Source organism: Apium graveolens, chromosome 6, assembly GCF_009905375.1.
Source record: "Apium graveolens cultivar Ventura chromosome 6, ASM990537v1, whole genome shotgun sequence".
Taxonomy (NCBI): Eukaryota; Viridiplantae; Streptophyta; class Magnoliopsida; order Apiales; family Apiaceae; genus Apium; species Apium graveolens.
This window is the reverse complement of record NC_133652.1, coordinates 73,965,855-73,985,418: the sequence shown is the minus strand read 5'-3', so window position 1 is coordinate 73,985,418 and position 19,564 is coordinate 73,965,855. Positions and strand designations below refer to the sequence as shown.

The 19,564-nt window shown below is 35.7% G+C and overlaps 1 protein-coding gene across 1 annotated transcript; it reads left to right on the top strand.

Moving 5' to 3' along the window:
• Positions 1-11,170: 11,170 nt before the first annotated feature.
• On the top strand, positions 11,171-19,564 carry LOC141666816 (uncharacterized). Its single transcript, XM_074473024.1, has 12 exons — positions 11,171-11,608; positions 11,767-11,852; positions 12,900-12,979; positions 13,120-13,175; positions 13,626-13,674; positions 14,220-14,366; positions 15,221-15,316; positions 16,013-16,126; positions 16,230-16,372; positions 16,974-17,224; positions 18,230-19,030; positions 19,238-19,564. Exons 1-12 carry the CDS (start codon positions 11,253-11,255, stop codon positions 19,285-19,287), a joined length of 2,229 nt encoding a protein of 742 aa, XP_074329125.1. The 5' UTR covers positions 11,171-11,252; the 3' UTR covers positions 19,288-19,564.

Sequence of the window (19,564 nt, the reverse complement as noted above, 5' to 3'; positions counted from 1 at the left end):
GCCAAACCTAGTTAATCCCTTCCATGGTGATACCTTTAGCAGTACATGTTCCCCTTCCTGATAGTCTACATCTTTTCTGGATAGATCTGCATATTTACGCTGTCGATTCTGTGCTGCTTCAAGTCGTTTACGGATAAGTTCTACTTTTTCCTTGGTCTGCTGAATCAGTTCTGGACCTAGAATCTTGCGTTCTCCAATTTCATCCCAACATGTAGGTGATCTGCATTTTCTCCCATATAAGGCTTCATAAGGTGGCATCCTGATACTTGCTTGATAGTTGTTATTGTAAGAAAATTCCACTAGCGGTAAGTGCTTGTCCCAATTGCCTTCAAAGTCTATTGCGCATACACGTAGCATATCTTCGATTGTTTGAATTGTTCTTTCACTTTGCCTGTCTGTTTGTGGATGATAAGCAGTACTCATGTTTAACTTGGTTCCTAGACATTCTTGGAATTGTCTCCAAAATCTTGAATTAAAATGGGGATCTCGATCCGATACAATAGATACGGGTACTCCATGACGCATTACGATTTCCTTGAGATTACGATTTCCTTGAGATATAAGTGCACTAACTTGTCCAGTGAAAACCTTTCGTTGATCGGAAGAAAATGTGCTAACTTCGTTAATCGATCAATGATAACCAAAATTGTATCGTGATTTGCTTTCGTCCTTGGAAGTCCCACTACAAAATCCATGGCTAAGTGTTCCCATTTCCATTCTGGAATATCTAGGGGTTGTAGTAATCCGCTCGGGCGTTGATGTTCAGCTTTCACTCTTTGGCACTTATAACATTTGCTAACCCATTCCGCTATCTTTTTCTTCATATTTGGTCACCAAAAATTTTCCTTCAGGTCTCTGTACATTTTTGTGCTTCCGGGATGAATCGAATATCTTGAACTATGAGCGTCCTGTAAAATTTCCGCTTTTAGTTCCGGTACGTTAGGTATCCGGATCCTTGAAGCAACTCGTAAAATTCCTTTAGCATCCTTCTGGCTGGTAATCTCTTGTCCTGTCAAATTGTCATTTTCCTGGTCCATTACTTCTTTCTGACACCTTCTTATTTTCTCCAATAGTTCCGGCTGAAAAGTTATAGCGTAAATCATTTCAGTAGAGCTTTCTGGAACACGAACTTCAATTTCCAGTTTATCGAATTCCTTGATTAAGTCTTCTGAGATGTTAACAGATTCAATCGTTCCTTTCGACTCAGCGAATCTGCTACTACATTAGCTTTTCCTGGATGATACTTGATTGAAACATCATAATCCTTGATTAACTCTAGCCAACATCGTTGTCGCATGTTAAGTTCCTTCTGCGTGAAAATATACTTCAAGCTTTTATGGTCCGTATAAATCTCACACTTTTCGCCGTATAGATAGTATCTCCAGAGTTTTAGTGCGAATATGATTGCTGCTAGATCGAGATCGTGCGTCGGATATTTCTGTTCATGCGGCTTTAACTGTCTAGAAGCATATGCGATCACGTTGCCATGTTGTATCAAAACACATCCAAGTCCTCGATAAGAAGCATCGCTATATATGACAAAGTCTCCTTGATCATCAGGTAAAACAAGTACATGTGTGGTTACTAATCGATTCTTCAATTCTTGGAAACTTGCTTCGCATTTCTCGTTCCATTCGAACTTTTCATTCTTTCGTGTCAACTTCGTCAATGGTGTGGCTATCTTTGCAAAATCTTTAACGAATCTTCTGTAATAACCTGCTAATCCCAAGAAACTTCTGACTTCCGTTGGCGTCTTTGGTCTTTCCCAATTTAGAATAGCTTTAATCTTCATTAGGTCCACTTGAATTCCTTCAATACTAATGATGTGTCCTAAAAATTGCACTTCCTTTAACCAAAATTCACATTTCGAAAGTTTCGCAAAAAACTGCTCCTTTCGTAATATCTCCAATGTCGTTCTTACGTGCGCTGCATGTTCTTCTTCCGTCTTTGGATAAATCAAGATGTCATCAATAAATACAATGATAAACTTATCCAGGTACTTCTTGAATACTCGATTCATCAAATCCATAAATATTGCAGGTGCATTCGTCAGTCCAAAAACCATCACAAGAAATTCGTAGTGTCCATATCTCGTTCTGAACGCAGTCTTTGGAATATCTTCCGCCTTGATCTTTAATTGATGATAGCCTGATCGTAAGTCGATTTTCGAAAACCACGCCGCTCCTTTCAGTTGATCAAATAAGTCGTCAATACGAGGCAAAGGATATTTATTCTTGATAGTTAACTTGTTCAGCTCACGATAGTCAATACATAGTCGCATGCTACCGTCTTTCTTTTTCACGAACAATACTGGTGCGCCCCATGGGGATACACTTGGCCTTATAATTCCTTTATCGAGAAGTTCTTGCAACTGCTTTGCTAATTCCTTCATTTCAACAGGTGCCATTCGATATGGAGCTTTCAAAATTGGTTCAGTCCCTGGCGCCAAATCAATAGTGAACTCGATTTCTCGATTCGGTGGTAGTACTGGAAGTTCATCTGGAAAGACATCGGGAAACTCACAAACTACGGGAATATCTTCAATCTTCAGACTTTCTTTGTTGGTATCCAACACGTAGGCTAAATAGGCTTGACATCCTTGATGTAGAAATTGTTTTGTCTGCATTATTGTTAAGAATCTCTGCTTCTGCTTTTCTCCTTTAAATATTACCGTTGTATTTTCTTCAGTTTGCAATTTCACTTTCTTATTTGCGCAATCAATTTGAGCATTATTACTTGCTAGCCAATCCATTCCTAAAATAACATCAAACTCTCCTGACCTGAAAGGTATCAAGTCAACTGAGAAATGACATCTCCCTATCTCAATATCACAACCTGGGCATACTCGATCTACCATAACCTGATCATCATTTGCTAATTTTATGACTAGCACTTCATCTAACCACTGAATCTCATAGTCTATCTTAGAGATAAAATCTTCAGAAATAAAAGATCTAGTAGCTCCTGAATCAATCAATACTAGAGCATTTATGGAATTCACAGGGAGTGTACCTGCAACTACATTCGGACTCTGTACAGCTTCCTTCATTGACATGTTGAAAGTCCTTGCCCTGGGCTGATTTTGTGGCGGTAGTGGAAGTGGAGGTAATGCTAAAACCCTTGGAATACTAGCGGCCATTGCGACTCCTCTGCATTCCTTGGCAATATGTCATTTTTTTCGCACTGGAAACAAGTGACTTCTGCTCTTCCCATCGTACATTCTCCAAAGTAGTGTCCCCTTTGCTTGCACTTGAAACATGTGACATTTGGCTTGTTACAAATCCCAGTATGCTTTTTACCACACATTCTGCAATCAGGTATAGGCGGTCGGATAAGTCTTTGCTGATTCGGGGATGGAAGTCGGTTACCCGTCCTCTGGTTGCCCTGTTCTGGTCTCCTGAAGTTTATCTTTCCCCGAGCTTGAAATCCCGTCCTTCTGTTGAAACGGTTCTGGGAATTTCCTGGTCCCTTCTCTTTCTGAGCTGCTTCACTCTCACCTTCAATGATCATGGCCTTCTGAATAATAGCCGTATAGGTCGTCAGCTCAAACACTGCTACCCTGCTACGAATCCATGGCTTCAATCCCTGCTGAAACCTCTTAGCTCGCTTTTCATCGGTATCGACCTGCTCAAGTACAAACCTTGCTAACTCAATGAACTTGACTTCATAATCCGCGACCGATAGATTATCTTGCTTCAATTCCAAGAACTTGATCTCCAACTAATTCTTCATGAAGCGAGGAAAATATTTCTCCAGGAAAAGATCAGTGAATCTATCCCAGGTCACCACACCTTCCCCTTCCAAAGCTTTCTTCGATTCTCACCAGTAATTGGCTTTGCATTTCAGAAAGTAGCTAGCAAAATCCGTCTTCTGTTCTTCCTCAACTTTCACCAACGTAAAAGCCTTTTCTATCTCCTTCAACCAAGCTCTCGCCTTTGTATGATCTGCGGAACCGGCAAATTCCGGAGGTTTTACCGATTGAAATTGCTTGAAAGTAACTACATGTACTGCTGGTGGTACTTGATGTTCTGGATGAGCGACATGCTGTAGCATTTGTTGTTGAAACTGCTGTTGTTGCTGCTGCATCTGTTGCTACATCATTAGCATCTGCTGTTGCATGAGATAAAACATCTAATCCATCTGATTATTATTGTTTTGGCCCTCGGTATTTCCGTTAGACGAGTCGGGTCGTACTTTTCTTTTAGGTGCCATATTTCTGATAATAAAACAATGGGTTCTTTTAATAACAATTTATTAAACAGGTGTTATGGAATAGAAACAGTCTTTATAATATTAAAACAATCGTTAAACAATTGATATGGGGAAAAAATGATTTATTGAATATCTAAATAAATGAGTAAAAATAGTGCGATATGTAAATAAATCCTTTTTTTAAAATAATTTTAAAATTTTGAAAACATAAAGGTTACAATATTATTATAAATAAAATAACATTTTAAATATGCAACGGTAATACAGTGAAATAAATGTAAATGCTTAAATGACTGGAAAAGTAAAATAAAGAAAACGTGAAAAGGTTCATCTTATATATATATATAGGTAGGACACCAGCTGCAGGTGTCAATGCTTGATACAAAAGTCTATGATATGTTAGTCGTACTGCTACTGCTATCAGTCAAAACTAGTAGTTATACTCATACAAACTAGTCATACAATACTACACTGCCTCTATCTACAGATATATACAAGATACAACACTCCTCCATCTGCTAAGATCAGAATCCTGGTGGCACACGGCTCAGCTCCTCCTGCAAAGCCTCTAACACTGTCTCTGTAAGTCTCATCGCCCTGCGGTATGCTGCCTCTGCACTAATGTCCTGCTGCCTCAAGTCAGTAAGCTCCTGAGAACCAACCCTGTGGATCTAGCGTAGTCTCTCTCTCAAGATGTAGTCTGGGTGAAGTGCTCGAACTGGACCGTCCTCCTGTGTCTCAAACAACCCAAGGATCTCTCTACACTGATCCTGCCATCTAACCCTCTCCTCTCTCTCTGACTGATACCGCTGATATGTAACTGTGTGATGCTCATGAAGATCTGTGCGGGAACCTCGAGAAGGCAATGGTACTGGCTCATCTACTACTACATCATCCATAAACTCTGGCTGCGGGAACTGGTATACTCCGGGCACAGGGGCATAGATAGCTAGCGGTGCAGGAAACAAAACAGGCTGCTCCATGGGTGCATATACCGGTGGCTCTAACTCTGGCTCTATTTGTGGAATCTCTGGAATCTCAAACTGTGGCACATGAACCTGTGGCTCTAAGTTGTGAAATGTCAACCATGTCAGGAACATCGAACATCGGGAACTCTAATGGTGGAAAATCAGGTATCTCCGGCTCAAAATAAGGGAAATAATCGACAAAGTCTGGTACCTCTGGTGGAGGGGGTATCTCTGGTGCTGGTCCAGGTGGCAATGGTGGAGATGGTGGTAATGGAGGAAAAATCTGCACTGACGCTGGGGCTAGTACTGGTGCTGCTACTGGGTCTGACTCAGTCCGCTCCGTAGAGGATGACAAAGAAGCCATCTAACATGCATAATAATAATAACATAAGAACAATCAAATCACAATCCTAAAACTTATAACTTCTAATCACATAAACAAACAACCCTAACATTCTTACTTCTATCCTATATGATCTTCCTATCTTATCTTAACCCTAATGTTCTTGTTTTCAAGGGTCAAAACTTATGCTCTGATGCCAACTATAACACCCTCCAAATCCGGGGTATAGATTTGGGGCATTATTAATATCAACTACAAACTAAACATGCACAAGCGGAATATAAATATAATAAATACCCCGAACTACTGCTACTCAGGATCTTTTAAGGTTAAGAGTTAAAAACAAGAAAGACACGCTAACTTTATTACAAACTAGTTTAAAGACAATCTGTCACAAGAACTCTCTTTATTACAAAACTTTATTCTATTTACATCTCAAACCAAATAACTTTTATTCAACTCAACACTACTACTTATCCTGTTACACCTGATCTAGTAGCTCAAAACTCTCTTCTGGAATAGGGAGGAACACTCTTGGTATAAGAGGGTCCCGCCGCCTGACTCGCTTCTTGACTATGCGGGTCTTGATGGGTTTCATTCTTTACCTTAACTGAAAAATAATAGAAATAACAATAAAAGGGGATGAGCCAAAATTGCTCAACAAGCCTGCAACAATATATATATATATATATATATATATATAGTATAAAGAGAGAAGAATAAATGAATTGATAAGCTGTTGGTTTGAACAACTATCTGTTTCCGTATAGAATAATAATTTTTGCCAACACTGTCGAGTGCCAAATGAACAAGACTGGAAACAAGAACCAACATATGCATTATAACCCGCTGATCAGTCAGGATACAGTGCGGATCTATACCCAACTGCATAGACCCAACCAATATAAGGAGTACTCAGGAAACTATGGCCTATTAATTTAAAGGTCTGGGTAAAACCCAGCCCGTATCGTAACCATCCAGTCCAAAGTTTAGCATCCGGAACAATCAAAATGTTTTTGATGTATCCCAACATCAGGATATATAAGAATATATGTAACAAGGGTAAAAATATTGGAATATGAATAGGGGATTCAATAAATTGGGAGAAATCAAGAATCGAAATGAAATAGAAACAAGAATCAATAATTGGGTAACAGTGTATATGAACAAGAATTATCAAAGTGTAACTGATATATAAAATGGGGTATATTTTACTATTCTTAATTTAGAATAGGGGAAAAACTTGCATTGCGCGTACTTAACCTGGTTTAACTCACCGCCTTCGGTCTCCTGCTTGATCTGCCTTGCTGATACTGAATCAAGCATAGAAAGATAGTCATTTAGATAACTTACTACGTACGCGTATCTCGAATTGATACTACGCAACCCTATCGATCTACCCATGCGTTTCTATCTGACTCGCATGTATACACAAAATCAAAACATCCATAAATTTACCAAAATCGAAGCTAAAAATATCAAAAATCCAAGAACTCGAACAACTACTTCCAGGGGTTATACGACTCAATTAAACACGCAAAATCATTCATTAACTCAAGATAAAGCTACGGGAATCATCAAAATAAACAAACGATTCATGAATCAAAAACGCCTAAATCGAACATAAACCCTAAAAAAACAAATTGAAAATCAAACCATTATCACATAAAATCGATGATATAAACAGAAAGTAGGGATCAAGAGGATCATTTTGGTTACTCACATGATCGATTTGGTGAACATAAACACTATGAAATCTGTGATTGAATCTCTGCAGTTGTTCTTCACCCCCACAAATTATTTCTTGATTTTCTGATTTTTAATTATAATTACCTAATTAATTAATAATAAATCAGCTATTTATAGTACTGAAAATAATACCCCTAAATAAAATTAAGGGGCTAATTACACATCTAATAAAAATATTTGGTCCCAATTTTTATCATTTTTGGGTATTAATAATGATTTTTTAAATATCCAATAAATACAAAATAAATGTTAAAAATTCTCAAAAATTATGAATATTACGAAAATGCAAAGAAAAATGATGTATGATAATTTCATGATCATATAAAAATAATAATGTGATTTTTGTGGGGGTTTTGGTACCCGAAGGGGTCCAGAAAAGTCATTTTCTGCGAAAAAGGTAAATTTGTAAAACGTCTAGGGGTTGAGAATAGCGATATGGTATAGGTCGTTTTTGGCAAAATAGGGCCAATGATTTTGTTTGAAATACGGGCTTTTAAAACACTGTTTGAGCTGTACGGGTTTTGATATAAAATATATAACTTACTATAAAACACTCAATAAATATTCAAAACACGTTCGGATCAAAATAGACAACACGTAGTACATAGCAATTAGGGTTTTACGACTCAACACATTTAATAACATAATAATACACATAATTTATCTTTATTATAATATAATACAAGCGTAATTTCTCGGTCGTTACAATTTCTTTGACTTATAAATCATCCACATCCCTTTTAATACATGGTCGCCAAATATCTTTTCAAGTCTTGATACATATTGGTACTACCCGAATGTATTGCAATACTAGAAGAATGCACATCAATCAATATCTTCTTCATCAACTCAGTATCAGATAAAAATATAATCTCATACCAAGCCATAAAATATCAAACTCGTCTATCTTGAAATTTTGTGTACGTGCCGTCTCGAACCCCATTCACAATTTTAATTAATTTCTGGTTTATAAGCTGGCTCTCCATGATTTAACATCAATCAATGTTGAATTTAAAGTGGTGCTAGCAAGTCATTAACATGTAATTCTTGAAATCGAAGTTCCATATCTAAACTTTGCAACTCCAAATATATTTCCTGCTCATCGGTAAACAATGCAGCCACAGTTTCTGAAGTTTTATGACTCTACGCATCATCTACCTTGTTAGCCTTGGGTGATACAATATATTGCAATCATAATCTTTCAATAACTCCAACCCGCAGCGACGTTGCCTCATATTCAATTCTTTCTAGGGTAAGATGTACTTAAGTCTCTTGTGATCAGTATAAATATCACAATTCTCCCCGTACAAGTAGTGTCTCCATATCTTAAGAGCAAACATAATTGTAGTCAATTCGAGTTCGTGTATATGATAATTTTTCTCGTGGGTCTTTAGTTGTCTTGGCCCATTAGTAATTACCCATTCATTTTGTATCAAAAGACAACCCAATCTAAACTTAGAAGCATCTCGACTGATAACAAACTGACCGGTATCTGATGGAAGTATCAACACTGGAACTAAAACTAACTTTGACTTTAATTTCAAAAATGCTTCTTCACTAGTATCGGACCAAATAAACTTTTCCTTTTTTGCGTCAAACAATTAAATGTCAAGGCTATTTTTGAAAAATCTTCCACAAATCGACGATAATAACCTACTAAACCCAAGAAACTACGAACCTCTTTGACAGTCTTTGGCCTATCCCAATTCACTACTGCAGAAATATTCTTTGACTAAATGAAAATGCCATCTTTAGTAATCACATGCCCCAAAAATAAAACATGTTTTAATCAAAAATCACACTTTGAAAATTTAGCATTTACTCCCTCCGTTCAACTAGATTCTTTACATTGGGGGATGGGGGATGGGCACACATTTTAAGGCTCCCGTAACATGGTTCCCTAAATAATTTTAAATATTTTTTTCTTTTAAATAAAAATATAATGTTTAAACTTTTATACAGAGAAAGAAAATTCTAAAAATAGATTATAGAACTATATTTTATAGTAGCCTTAAAATGCGTGCCAAGCATGATGGAAACATATGTAAAGAATCCAGTGGGACGGAGGGAGTAACTTATTTTCACAAGGTGTGTCAAGTACCAATCTCATGTATTTTTCATGTTCCCGCTTACTCTACAGTGTATGAGAATGTCATCAATAAAAATAAATAAAGGGTTTAAACACCATATTCATCAAATTCATAAAAGCAGCCAAGGTATTAGTCAAATTAAAAGAAATCAGAAAAAATTCATATTGTTCATACGAAGTTCATAAGGCAGTCTTACGTATACTTGCTCATTTACCTTAAGCTGATGATACCCAGACCTCATATCAACCTGAAAGTAGTAACAAACTCCATGTAACGGGATCGAACAAAATATTTACCCTAGGAAGTGGACATTTGTTCCTTACTGCGATTTTGTTAAACTCTCTGTAATCAATGCATAAGCGCATAGTTCCATTTTTCGTCTTGATAGATAAGACTGGTGTACCTTGTGAAGAAACATTGGGTCTGATTACTCATTTATCCAACATCTCATGCAGCTGAATTTTAAGTTCACAAAATTCTACAGGAGACATTCGATAAAGAGTCTTAGGTACCAGTTGCGCTCCTTGAAAAAGATTCATAGTAAACTCAACCTTTCGATCTGGAGGTAATCTTAGAAGATCATGCGGAAAAATATCCACAAACTCGGAGACTATAGGAACATCACTAAGAGCCGAATGTGATACAATTGTCTCCTTAGTATGTGCTAACATCCCAATGCAACCCTTCTAAATAAGTCGTTTCGCTCAAGTCACCAAAATTAAACTTAAAGAATAGAATGGCTTGACTCTTTTATTAATGTTGAATATGATCGTTTTAGTCGGGAATTACATTTTTTATATGATATTTTGACCTTCAACTCACTGGTTAAATATTTATCAGATAATTGAATTAATTTTATTTTTTTAAAATATTAAATGCTCTTAAATAAGTAAATACGAGTTTAATTTTGAAGGAGGCGTTTTAATTTACTCACCTATTTAATCATAATTGATTTCGTATTAGTTGTTTTACGTGTTTACATTTTCTTTTAAAATTTCAAATAATTTTTAAATTTGAAATTCTTACCATTTTCAAAATTCGCCTTAATTGGAGAATTTTTTTTCTACCATTATGGGTGTCTGATTTAAGGATGTTCTTTTATGGGTGACCATTGTGATGGCGTATATTCTGCTTTTTTAGAGGCTAGCATATGTCATTTTATTGGCTTGTTTGTGTCTTTTAATTATATTATCTAGATTTTTTTTAATTTAGTGTCTAACTAAAGAATTTCTTTGGTTATATTTATTTTAGTTCATTGCCTTTTCATGAAATATATGTACAATCATTTTTTTATATTAAATTATTATCGAATATATATATTTAATTTTAATATATTCTGATTATTTCACATGTTTCCACTTTTCAGAGGAAGAGATTTAATAGATATTCTTTTATCATATTTTAAAGAACAATTAATTTTTTTAAGGATCTCGAAGTACAAGACAATTGGACTACAAATTTCAAAGACATGAGCGATTTTCTATGATTATTAGAATGCTCTAATTTCATTTTTAATTTTTTTATATAAGATTTAATATTTAAAGGGCACTCTTTTTTTTCTCTAATTTTTTATTCATAAAATTTTGTTCTTGTGAAATTTAAATGAGTTCTTTTTATGTAAGTTATATTTTCATACATTAAAAGTGATATCAGCTAATTTCCTTGGAATAATTTCTTTCCCTTCGAATTGTATTCTTGATTTTATTGATGAAAATATTTTCAATTTATAAAAAATAACAAAAATAATGCAATTTTATGAATTAAATAACCCGACCCGACGGTATAACTATAAAGCACCACCTGTTGGGTCGCCCCCCCCCCCAACGGATCTTATTTCCGATCACTAAAATTCAAATCGCAAACAAAATTCTCACCTCCGGCACGCCTCTCATGACGACCACCATGGGCCCGCCGCCTCCTAGAGCTCCGGCCACCACAGCCGCCGCAGAACCCGAACCTTCAACATCAACTTCAACCGTACCAATGGGCCCACCGCCCACTCCCCTAAACCCTAACCCTCCTTTACCTGAAAATCCCAGCTCCGCCGCCGGAACCACCACAAACACCGAACCCGCAGCTCAATTACAACCTAGCAATTCCAATAACAACGACAAACAATCGCAACCGCAACCGCAATCACCAAATGTTGCGGTGCCGTATACAATTCCACCGTGGAGTGAAGCTCCGTGTCATAACTATTCTTTCGAAGTTCTCAAAGAAGGCGCTATCGTTGATCAATTCGATGTGTATGTTATTTTTATTCGATTATCTTATTGATTTATGGATGTGGTTTTTTGGAGAAGAGTGTCTAGTTTTCGAAGTTTAGTGTTATACTGTTTACTTAATTCGTATCCGCATTTTGTTAGTATTGACTTGAATTGGATATCGTGCTTTATGTAATCAGATACGAGAAAGGAGCTTATATGTTTGGTCGTGTTGATCTTTGCGACTTCGTGCTAGAGCACCCTACTATTTCCAGATTTCACGCAGGTACTTGCTGCATTGGTGCATTTCTTTCAAATTTTGGTTTATTTTTCTAAGATTTTTTATTTGTATAAATTATAACACTTACTGCAGTTCGAAGTAACAGCTTCTCTTATTAACATTTACTCTTTCTGAGGTTTATTTGGTCGTTTCGTTACAAAACATTAATTGTTTTGAGAGAAGGTGTTTTCACGAATTGCAGTAAGAGTGACATATAATATGTTTGCCTAGAAAGTTTTAACTATTTCTTTTATGTAAACTTCTTATGATGATTGTGATCTATAACTAGCTTAGAGGCCTTTCACAAGTTTTTTTTTTAACAAAAAATTGTCGATTGGCTGCACAAATTATGGTTACATATCTATCGCTTATCGGGGTTGGTTAGCTTGCAGAAGTGATTTTCAGCCCAAATAAAATTTTCCAACTTTAAAATTTAATGCTTCACTAATGTGAATTTAATGTCTGCTGCTGCAGAAAGAATTTGACCGTTTATGGAGGCCTTTTCAGAAACTTGGATATATAGGTATAGATAGAGAATGCTTTAAACAATCTAAAAGACTTGAATATATAGATAGAGAATGCTTTAGACGATCTAAAATATTGTTTTTATGGATGTGCTTGGATTTGTTTCTAAGCCAAAGTAAAAAGTTAAACTCCTATTTGGGGATGCTTCCATATTGAGTTCCATAACAGTAAAGCTCATAAGTTGTTTCTATGATGCATGCTTATAGCATGTTGGTTAAGATATTGTAGGTTGTCTGTTCATATGATCATCTAGTTTACAGCTTCCCTACCTGTGTTGTGCATGCAGTTAATGGTGACATTTTTGTTCGTCTGTGTATGTTTGCATAGAATCATAATTTCATGTAAGTCTGGAAATTGATCTGTAGTAACCAAATTGCTGTAAACATGAAAGGCTGGTGTTCGCACTGCTGTAATTGTTTGCTTGTGTAGTTGTGTGTATATTTATATTGAACCTTTGTTCTTGTTTCCTTGCTCTTTAGTTTCTCACTTCTTCTTGTTGACCACTTTATGTGATCTTCCTATTATCAGTTCTCCAGTTCAAGAAAAACGGGGACGCCTATATCTATGATCTCAGTAGCACACATGGGACTTTCGTCAACAAAAACCAGGTATATTTTTCAAGTAAAGTGATGGTTCAGCATCTCATTTTTATGCTTTATATCTTTCAATTTTGTAGCATTAGTTGAATTGATTTAGCATCACATCTGTAGTGTCTTTTTCGTTATTGTTCAATTTTAACTTCTTACAGGTGAAGAAAAAGGTTTATGTGGAGTTGCACGTTGGCGACGTTATACGATTTGGCCAGTAAGTAGTTGATTGATTATTTCTGTCATACTACTACTATATTATTAAATTTAGCAATGTTCCATTACCTATTCACGTTCAGTTTCTGAAAGATTTTTGGTACAATCATGTTTGTGTTAAATGATTCTGTTGCTGTAAATTGTAATTGTGTAACTTATCTGATATCTGATTAGCTGACTGTATAATTTTGTTAGAGTGTTCTCGGAGTTATTTGTAATCACCATCTCTGTTGGTATATATATATATATATATTTCCTATATACATTCAGTACATTAAAAGGGATCTATAATTATTCCGTATTCAAAGATACGATGAATATGAATCCTATTGTTTCTCTTTGTTAGAGGATGAAGTACTTTATTCATTTATATATACAACACGATTTTTTAATGTCCATGCATGTTGTATATACAACACGATTTCTAATGCTTTTTTTCTTGTTCGTGCAGTTCATCAAGATTGTACATACTTCAAGGGCCATCTGATTTAATGCCACCGGTGAGATATTCTACCATTTGATTGTTCTATTATTTCAGTTAATCTCGTAAGTAACGATGAGTAGATGTTTATAACATTGCTTAGAAATAGTTTAAGCTTTGTACTTAAAAGATAAATTACAATTGCTTTTAGTTGTCTGTTTTCAACTTCTTTTGTTATGTTAAGAGTTATCGAGTGCGCATATTTATCAATTGATGGATGCATGTAAGTTGAAAGATGCTTATTAAATGAGAAATAATGAAAAAATATAGATAAAGCACATCATATTTATTAGAAAACATTAAATGTCATCATATCTTTTTTCGTGTAATACTCAAATCGCTGTTAAGATTTGACTCTTTAGAGTAGCTTCAGTTGTGGTAGAGCATAAGTAGAATACCAAAAACATATCGGGATTATTAAGGAAGATAAATTTGTCCAGAGTATTTCTGTAATTGCTATAAATTCTAAAATCTTCATTATTGTGCAGCGTACGGTTCTATATTGTATTTTTTTTAATCTGCGTGGATATTTTTTCTCGTGTCTTATGTTACTTTGTGTTGAAGGAAAAAGAATTGACAAGTAGTAGAAAAGCTAAGGTCCATGAAGAGATGAAAGATATGGAGGCTTCGCTCCGACGAGCCAAATTGGAAGCATCTCTTGCCGATGGTATCTCGTGGGGTATGGACGAGGATGCTATTGAAGAAAATGAGGTTTGGTTTTTGTACAATGATAGAATTTTGGAAGTAATATTTACTTGTAGGTGCTTTTTTTGTCAACACTGTGGTATGCTTCATGGCTTTTGATACATAGAAGTTTATATTTTAGTTCTCAGCCCTTGAGCTATATCAAGTGACGCGCCCTCTTACGCAATTTAAATAGATGAATACAGTGGTGAATCCTGAGGGGCCTAGCATAACTTCAAAATAAAATAAAATCCCAACTTGATTTGAGGAAAAAATTGGTGAAAAATCATTTTAAGCCCCGGTTGACATCCAAAGAATAACGATACATGTTTTTAGCCCCAGCTTGCTCAGAAGTTTGGTTCAGCCACTGAGTTAATTGCATAGTGCCTGTCCACGGGAAGTTACCTGTTCTTCATTTTTTGGTCTAAGAAAGAATCTCTGTTTTCAATAATATTGAAAGAGATTCTCTATTCTGTTAATAGATTTTTGGATAGTTTGGCTACTTTGTTCTGGTTTTCTTTCTTGTCTGTCAATAGAAAATATGCGACATGAATGTTTGGAGATAGATACCTGTATTTTCACTGGGGGACGATTGTTTTTGGAAACCAATTCTTGTTGTTTGATGTGTTATTTATATGTATTTCTGATATGAAGTTTGCAAAAGAGTGTCATTAATGTGACTTCTTTTAGTCAATATCCACATTCTTTAGGAAAATAACTGATCCTGATGCATAGTATCAGTACTACTTTTCTGTTCACAGCTTCTATTTCAATATGAGTCTGTTGATTTAATTTTTCCTTTTCATGAGACTCCTTATTTTTCTAGCCAGTTGTTACTGAAGTAAAATAGTTTTCATTATCCTACTTCTGCTCTTATGTAGGATGATATTGATGAGATCACTTGGCAAACTTACAAGGGACAACTGACTGAGAAGCAGGAAAAAACGCGAGATAAAGTTCTAAAGCGGCTTGAAAAGGCAAGTGAGATTGTAGCACAGCTTAGGAATAAGTTTTGGTCGACTTTCTACTAATTTTTATTATGATTACTTATCATCAGAACACGGATCAAATTCATTGATTCTAAAATTTGATTTTGTATATCATTGTTAGGCCTCTTTCCTTTTAGTATATTAGAATTGCCCATGTTTCGTTTCTTGAATTTCTAGTTTTGGATACTGTTTATGGAGCTGAAATACTATTCTTAAATTGGTGAAAGCAACTCCTGTTTCTTAATTTTTTGAAATCAGTTCTTCAAAATTTGTAAGGATATAGCCATGAGAATGAGAGATGAAAGTTATTGATTGACGGAAAAAGTTTACTCCGGACCGGTTCACTTGGGTTTTTTTAGCCATTTATTTTTATTTCTTTATATTGGATACTAATAGAACTCAACCATTGGTTTTGTTATATATCGATGTATTTTGTGTGATCTTTGTAAGTTGTGGAGCATTAGGGGGTTGTTCTTGTGGGTAAAATATATCAACTCAAACAATAAGTAAATCAGTGACATTAATTTTTTTGGCTCAAACTGAGTGTTTGAGAGGGGGATACTATGTATTCATATCCAGAAAGGACAACTCGTGTGTCTACAGGAACAAATGTAACAATTCTATTGTTGATACATGAATATGACGTTGCAGCATTATTATTATTTACACTGTTCTCTGGTTCAGGTGGCAAATATGAAAAAAGAAATAGATGCTATTCGTGTTAAGGACATTGCACAAGGTGGCTTGACACAAGGCCAACAGACTCAGATTGCTCGTAATGAACAAAGAATATTGCAGGTATTATATTATATCGAGGATGTTTACTTTGTGCATATGTGTATGTCCGTTCTTGCTTTCTTTCACCAATCAGTATAGTTATTAAATTTTTCTCATTTCTTAGATAGTGGAAGAGCTTGAAAATTTAGAAGAGACTTTAAATGAAAGTATAAGGGAGAGTTTAGGTGCACGTTCTGGTAGGAGAACTCTTGGAAAGAAGAAAGGTGCAACAGGAGGTGAAGATGATGACGACGATGAATATCTTAGGTAGTTCTTTTTTGTGTTTAAATTGTGTTGATATACGAAGGCATTGTGATTGCTATTCCAATTATAATAGGACCCTTATTAATTCATTTTTTTTTATCCCTTTTTCGTTTCCTTGCTGACTTTTGGAATTAGCAGCATGATTACTTCAATCCTACGTACCTCACTATTGTGGACAAACAGCATTGATCAAGTTGATTATATTTCTGTAATTTTATTTTTAAGTATCCTGTATTACAGGTTTATTTGACAACATATTATTGAAAATGTTCACGAGTGCTTCTTAACTGCAGACCATGTGATTTTTAACTATAATAAAACTATAGTGCAAGAACTTAAGTACCACATAATATTTTTTTTGGAGCATTCAACTTAAATTGAATGGACTAGTGATGGCAATACGTCCTTTGAAAGAAATTGTGTACTTGAATACTAATTAGTCTTAGTCGAGTCGTTGAGTCAGTTGATCACATTTAAATTTTGTTGTCCAGTGAATAAAATGACAACTTCACAAGTATGGTGGAATTTTATGTGCTTTAATCCCTGATTAAAATGTTATTAATGCATTGCTAAACACATTTTTTTAATTATTTATATTAAGCAGTGATGATGACGAGTTTTATGACCGGGCAAAGAAGAAGACGCCTAAGAAGGGATCTGAAAACCATTCAGTTGAAACTGCTGACTCTCTTCTTGATAAGAAAGATGCTATAGTTAAAGAGATAGAAGATAAAAATAAGTTGTTACAGGATGAGAAGGGGAAGACCGCTCAGGGGAATGCAACTGTAGCTGAGGCTGAACCTGACGATGGAGATGCATTAGATGCGTACATGTCTGGGCTATCTTCCCAACTAGGTTAGCAATCTGGGAAAGAATTTCTCGTTGTTCCTTGATTCTTAAACTGTTATATATTTATATTCTTCTTGCACTAAATCGATTCTTCTGGAATGTACCACTACTTTCAAATATCTATGTTTAACTGTGTGAGTAGCAGGATTTGTTGAGACTCCACTCTTTCCAGTGAAAAGAGAGAGCTTTGTTAGCTAAGATGGAAGAAAATCTACTTGATTTGTCCGGGACTTCGAGTAATATCATTGTCTTATTAAGCTATAAAGAGGACTAATAAATTTAATTGTAGGAAAAGCTAGTGAAAATATAAGCTCTGCTGTATTGTTTTCCATTGTTACTTTGTTAAATTTGGATCAAAGAGTAAAACTAATTCTGGACTTTGTTGGTTTTACAAATGCAACAGACGATAAATTTGTATTAGACCATGTCTCGAGACATATAAACTAGAAAGTATATCCTTTGTAGCCTAATAGCTCAACTGGAGTAGATCCTGCTACCCCTAATCTCTAAAATGAGGAGTTTTTGGTTGGTGGTCTTCTCAGTGGTCCAGTTACCTGGTGCATATTGGGTTATTCTTTTAAAATACTTCTTTGTCGCATAGTGGTGCATCTTCTGATCATAGTATGGGATCTATAGTCCATTCTTTATTGATTTATATTGGTAAATTTCTCTATTGAGTTATATTGCTAATTTTTTACTATCATGAGTTCATGTACGTCTTCATTTGAAGGTGAAATGTGATATTTAGCACTGTAGCCCAGTGGATATATTCAACCTTGGTAAGAAGAGGTCAGGGTTTGAATTTCCGTGCAGATAAATGTGTGTGTGATTATTTGATTTTCTTGTAATTGAGCCCCCTAAAAAAACTTAAAAGTGGTCAAGTTGTTGGTTGCAATTTTTATTCTTCAGTGATTTAGTGTTGAGCCATCGTGGTGTACTAACTCCTAGTCAGGTTACTATTTCTCTTGTTGATGGTTAATGTCTTCTTAGATGGTTGCCTTACTTGTACAGTGTATGATAAATCTGATCAACTTGAGAAGGAACTGCACGCTTTGCAGTCGGAGCTGGACCGGGTACTTTACTTGTTGAAGATTGCAGATCCTACTGGAGAGTCCGTTAGGAAAAGAGAACTGCAAGGACAGAAATCTGTTCCTGTTGTGTCTAAGATTCCTGCTCCTTCCAAGGTAAAGAAATCAGCATTGCGACAAGACAGTGGCCCCAGTTCGAAGCAAGGTATTATTGCCTCAACCGTGGAATCAAGCAAGAAACCGGAGAACAATGAAATTTTAGCTGATGCGGTAGAGAGCATAAGTACTACGTATACTGCTATAAAGCCGCAATGGCTTGGAGCTGTTGAGAAAACAGAAGTAAAATTAAGTCAAGGAGAATGTCCTCAGAATGTGTTGGAAGGTGACGAGTTTGTTGATTACAAAGACAGGCAGAAGGTTCTGGGAAAACCTGATACTGCACAGGTGGGTGTAGGAACCGATCTTGAAAATGCAGCCCCTGGTTTATTGATCAGGAAACGTAAGCTTGTTCAGAGTTCAGATGTCAGTGAAGCTCAAGCTTCTGAGTTGATATCAACCTCAGTGGGAACAGAAATCAAGGTGGAAGATGCTGTGGCGTTATTGTTAAAACATAAAAAAGGATATCATGCATTAGAGGATGAGGCAAGACCTGATAATGCACCCCTGAAACAAAGAAAGCCATTGAAGAAGGATGGAAAAAAACCTAAAAGAATTCTTGGTCCTGAGAGGCCTTCGTTTCTAGACAGTGAAGGCAACCATGACGAGTCTTGGGTGCCTCCTGAAGGTAAATTTATACCGCACATACTCCCTGCCCCCCTTCCGAGAAAAGTATATGACCCCATTTGTTCAATCTACACTTTAGAATTAGCCCTATATACTGTTACATGTTCATTTACCTAGGCGATTGGCATTATCTAACATTTTAGTTTTGCATTTTTCCCCACCATTAGTCTCAGTTTTGACCTGTGATAAATTTGTGACGCTTTCGCAGGTCAGTCAGGCGATGGACGGACCGCATTGAACGATCGTTTTGGTTATTAGCACTAGAAGCTCCTACATGCAAGACACGATCCATGAGATAACCACTACTAAAGGTTAAAGATTTTTTATATAGATCATTGTATTAAATATAAATATATGGCTGAGTTGTGATGTCTTTATACTCGACTTCAATGTATTATATGACGAGACTGAGCAATGGGGGATCAAGTTTGCCCAGGAAATCTTTGTGTGGAATTTTTTGACTAGTCTTTCTACTGTTAGTATTATGCAGCTGCCTTAATGCAATGGCAAAACCTTAAATAAAGTTTTATAGATA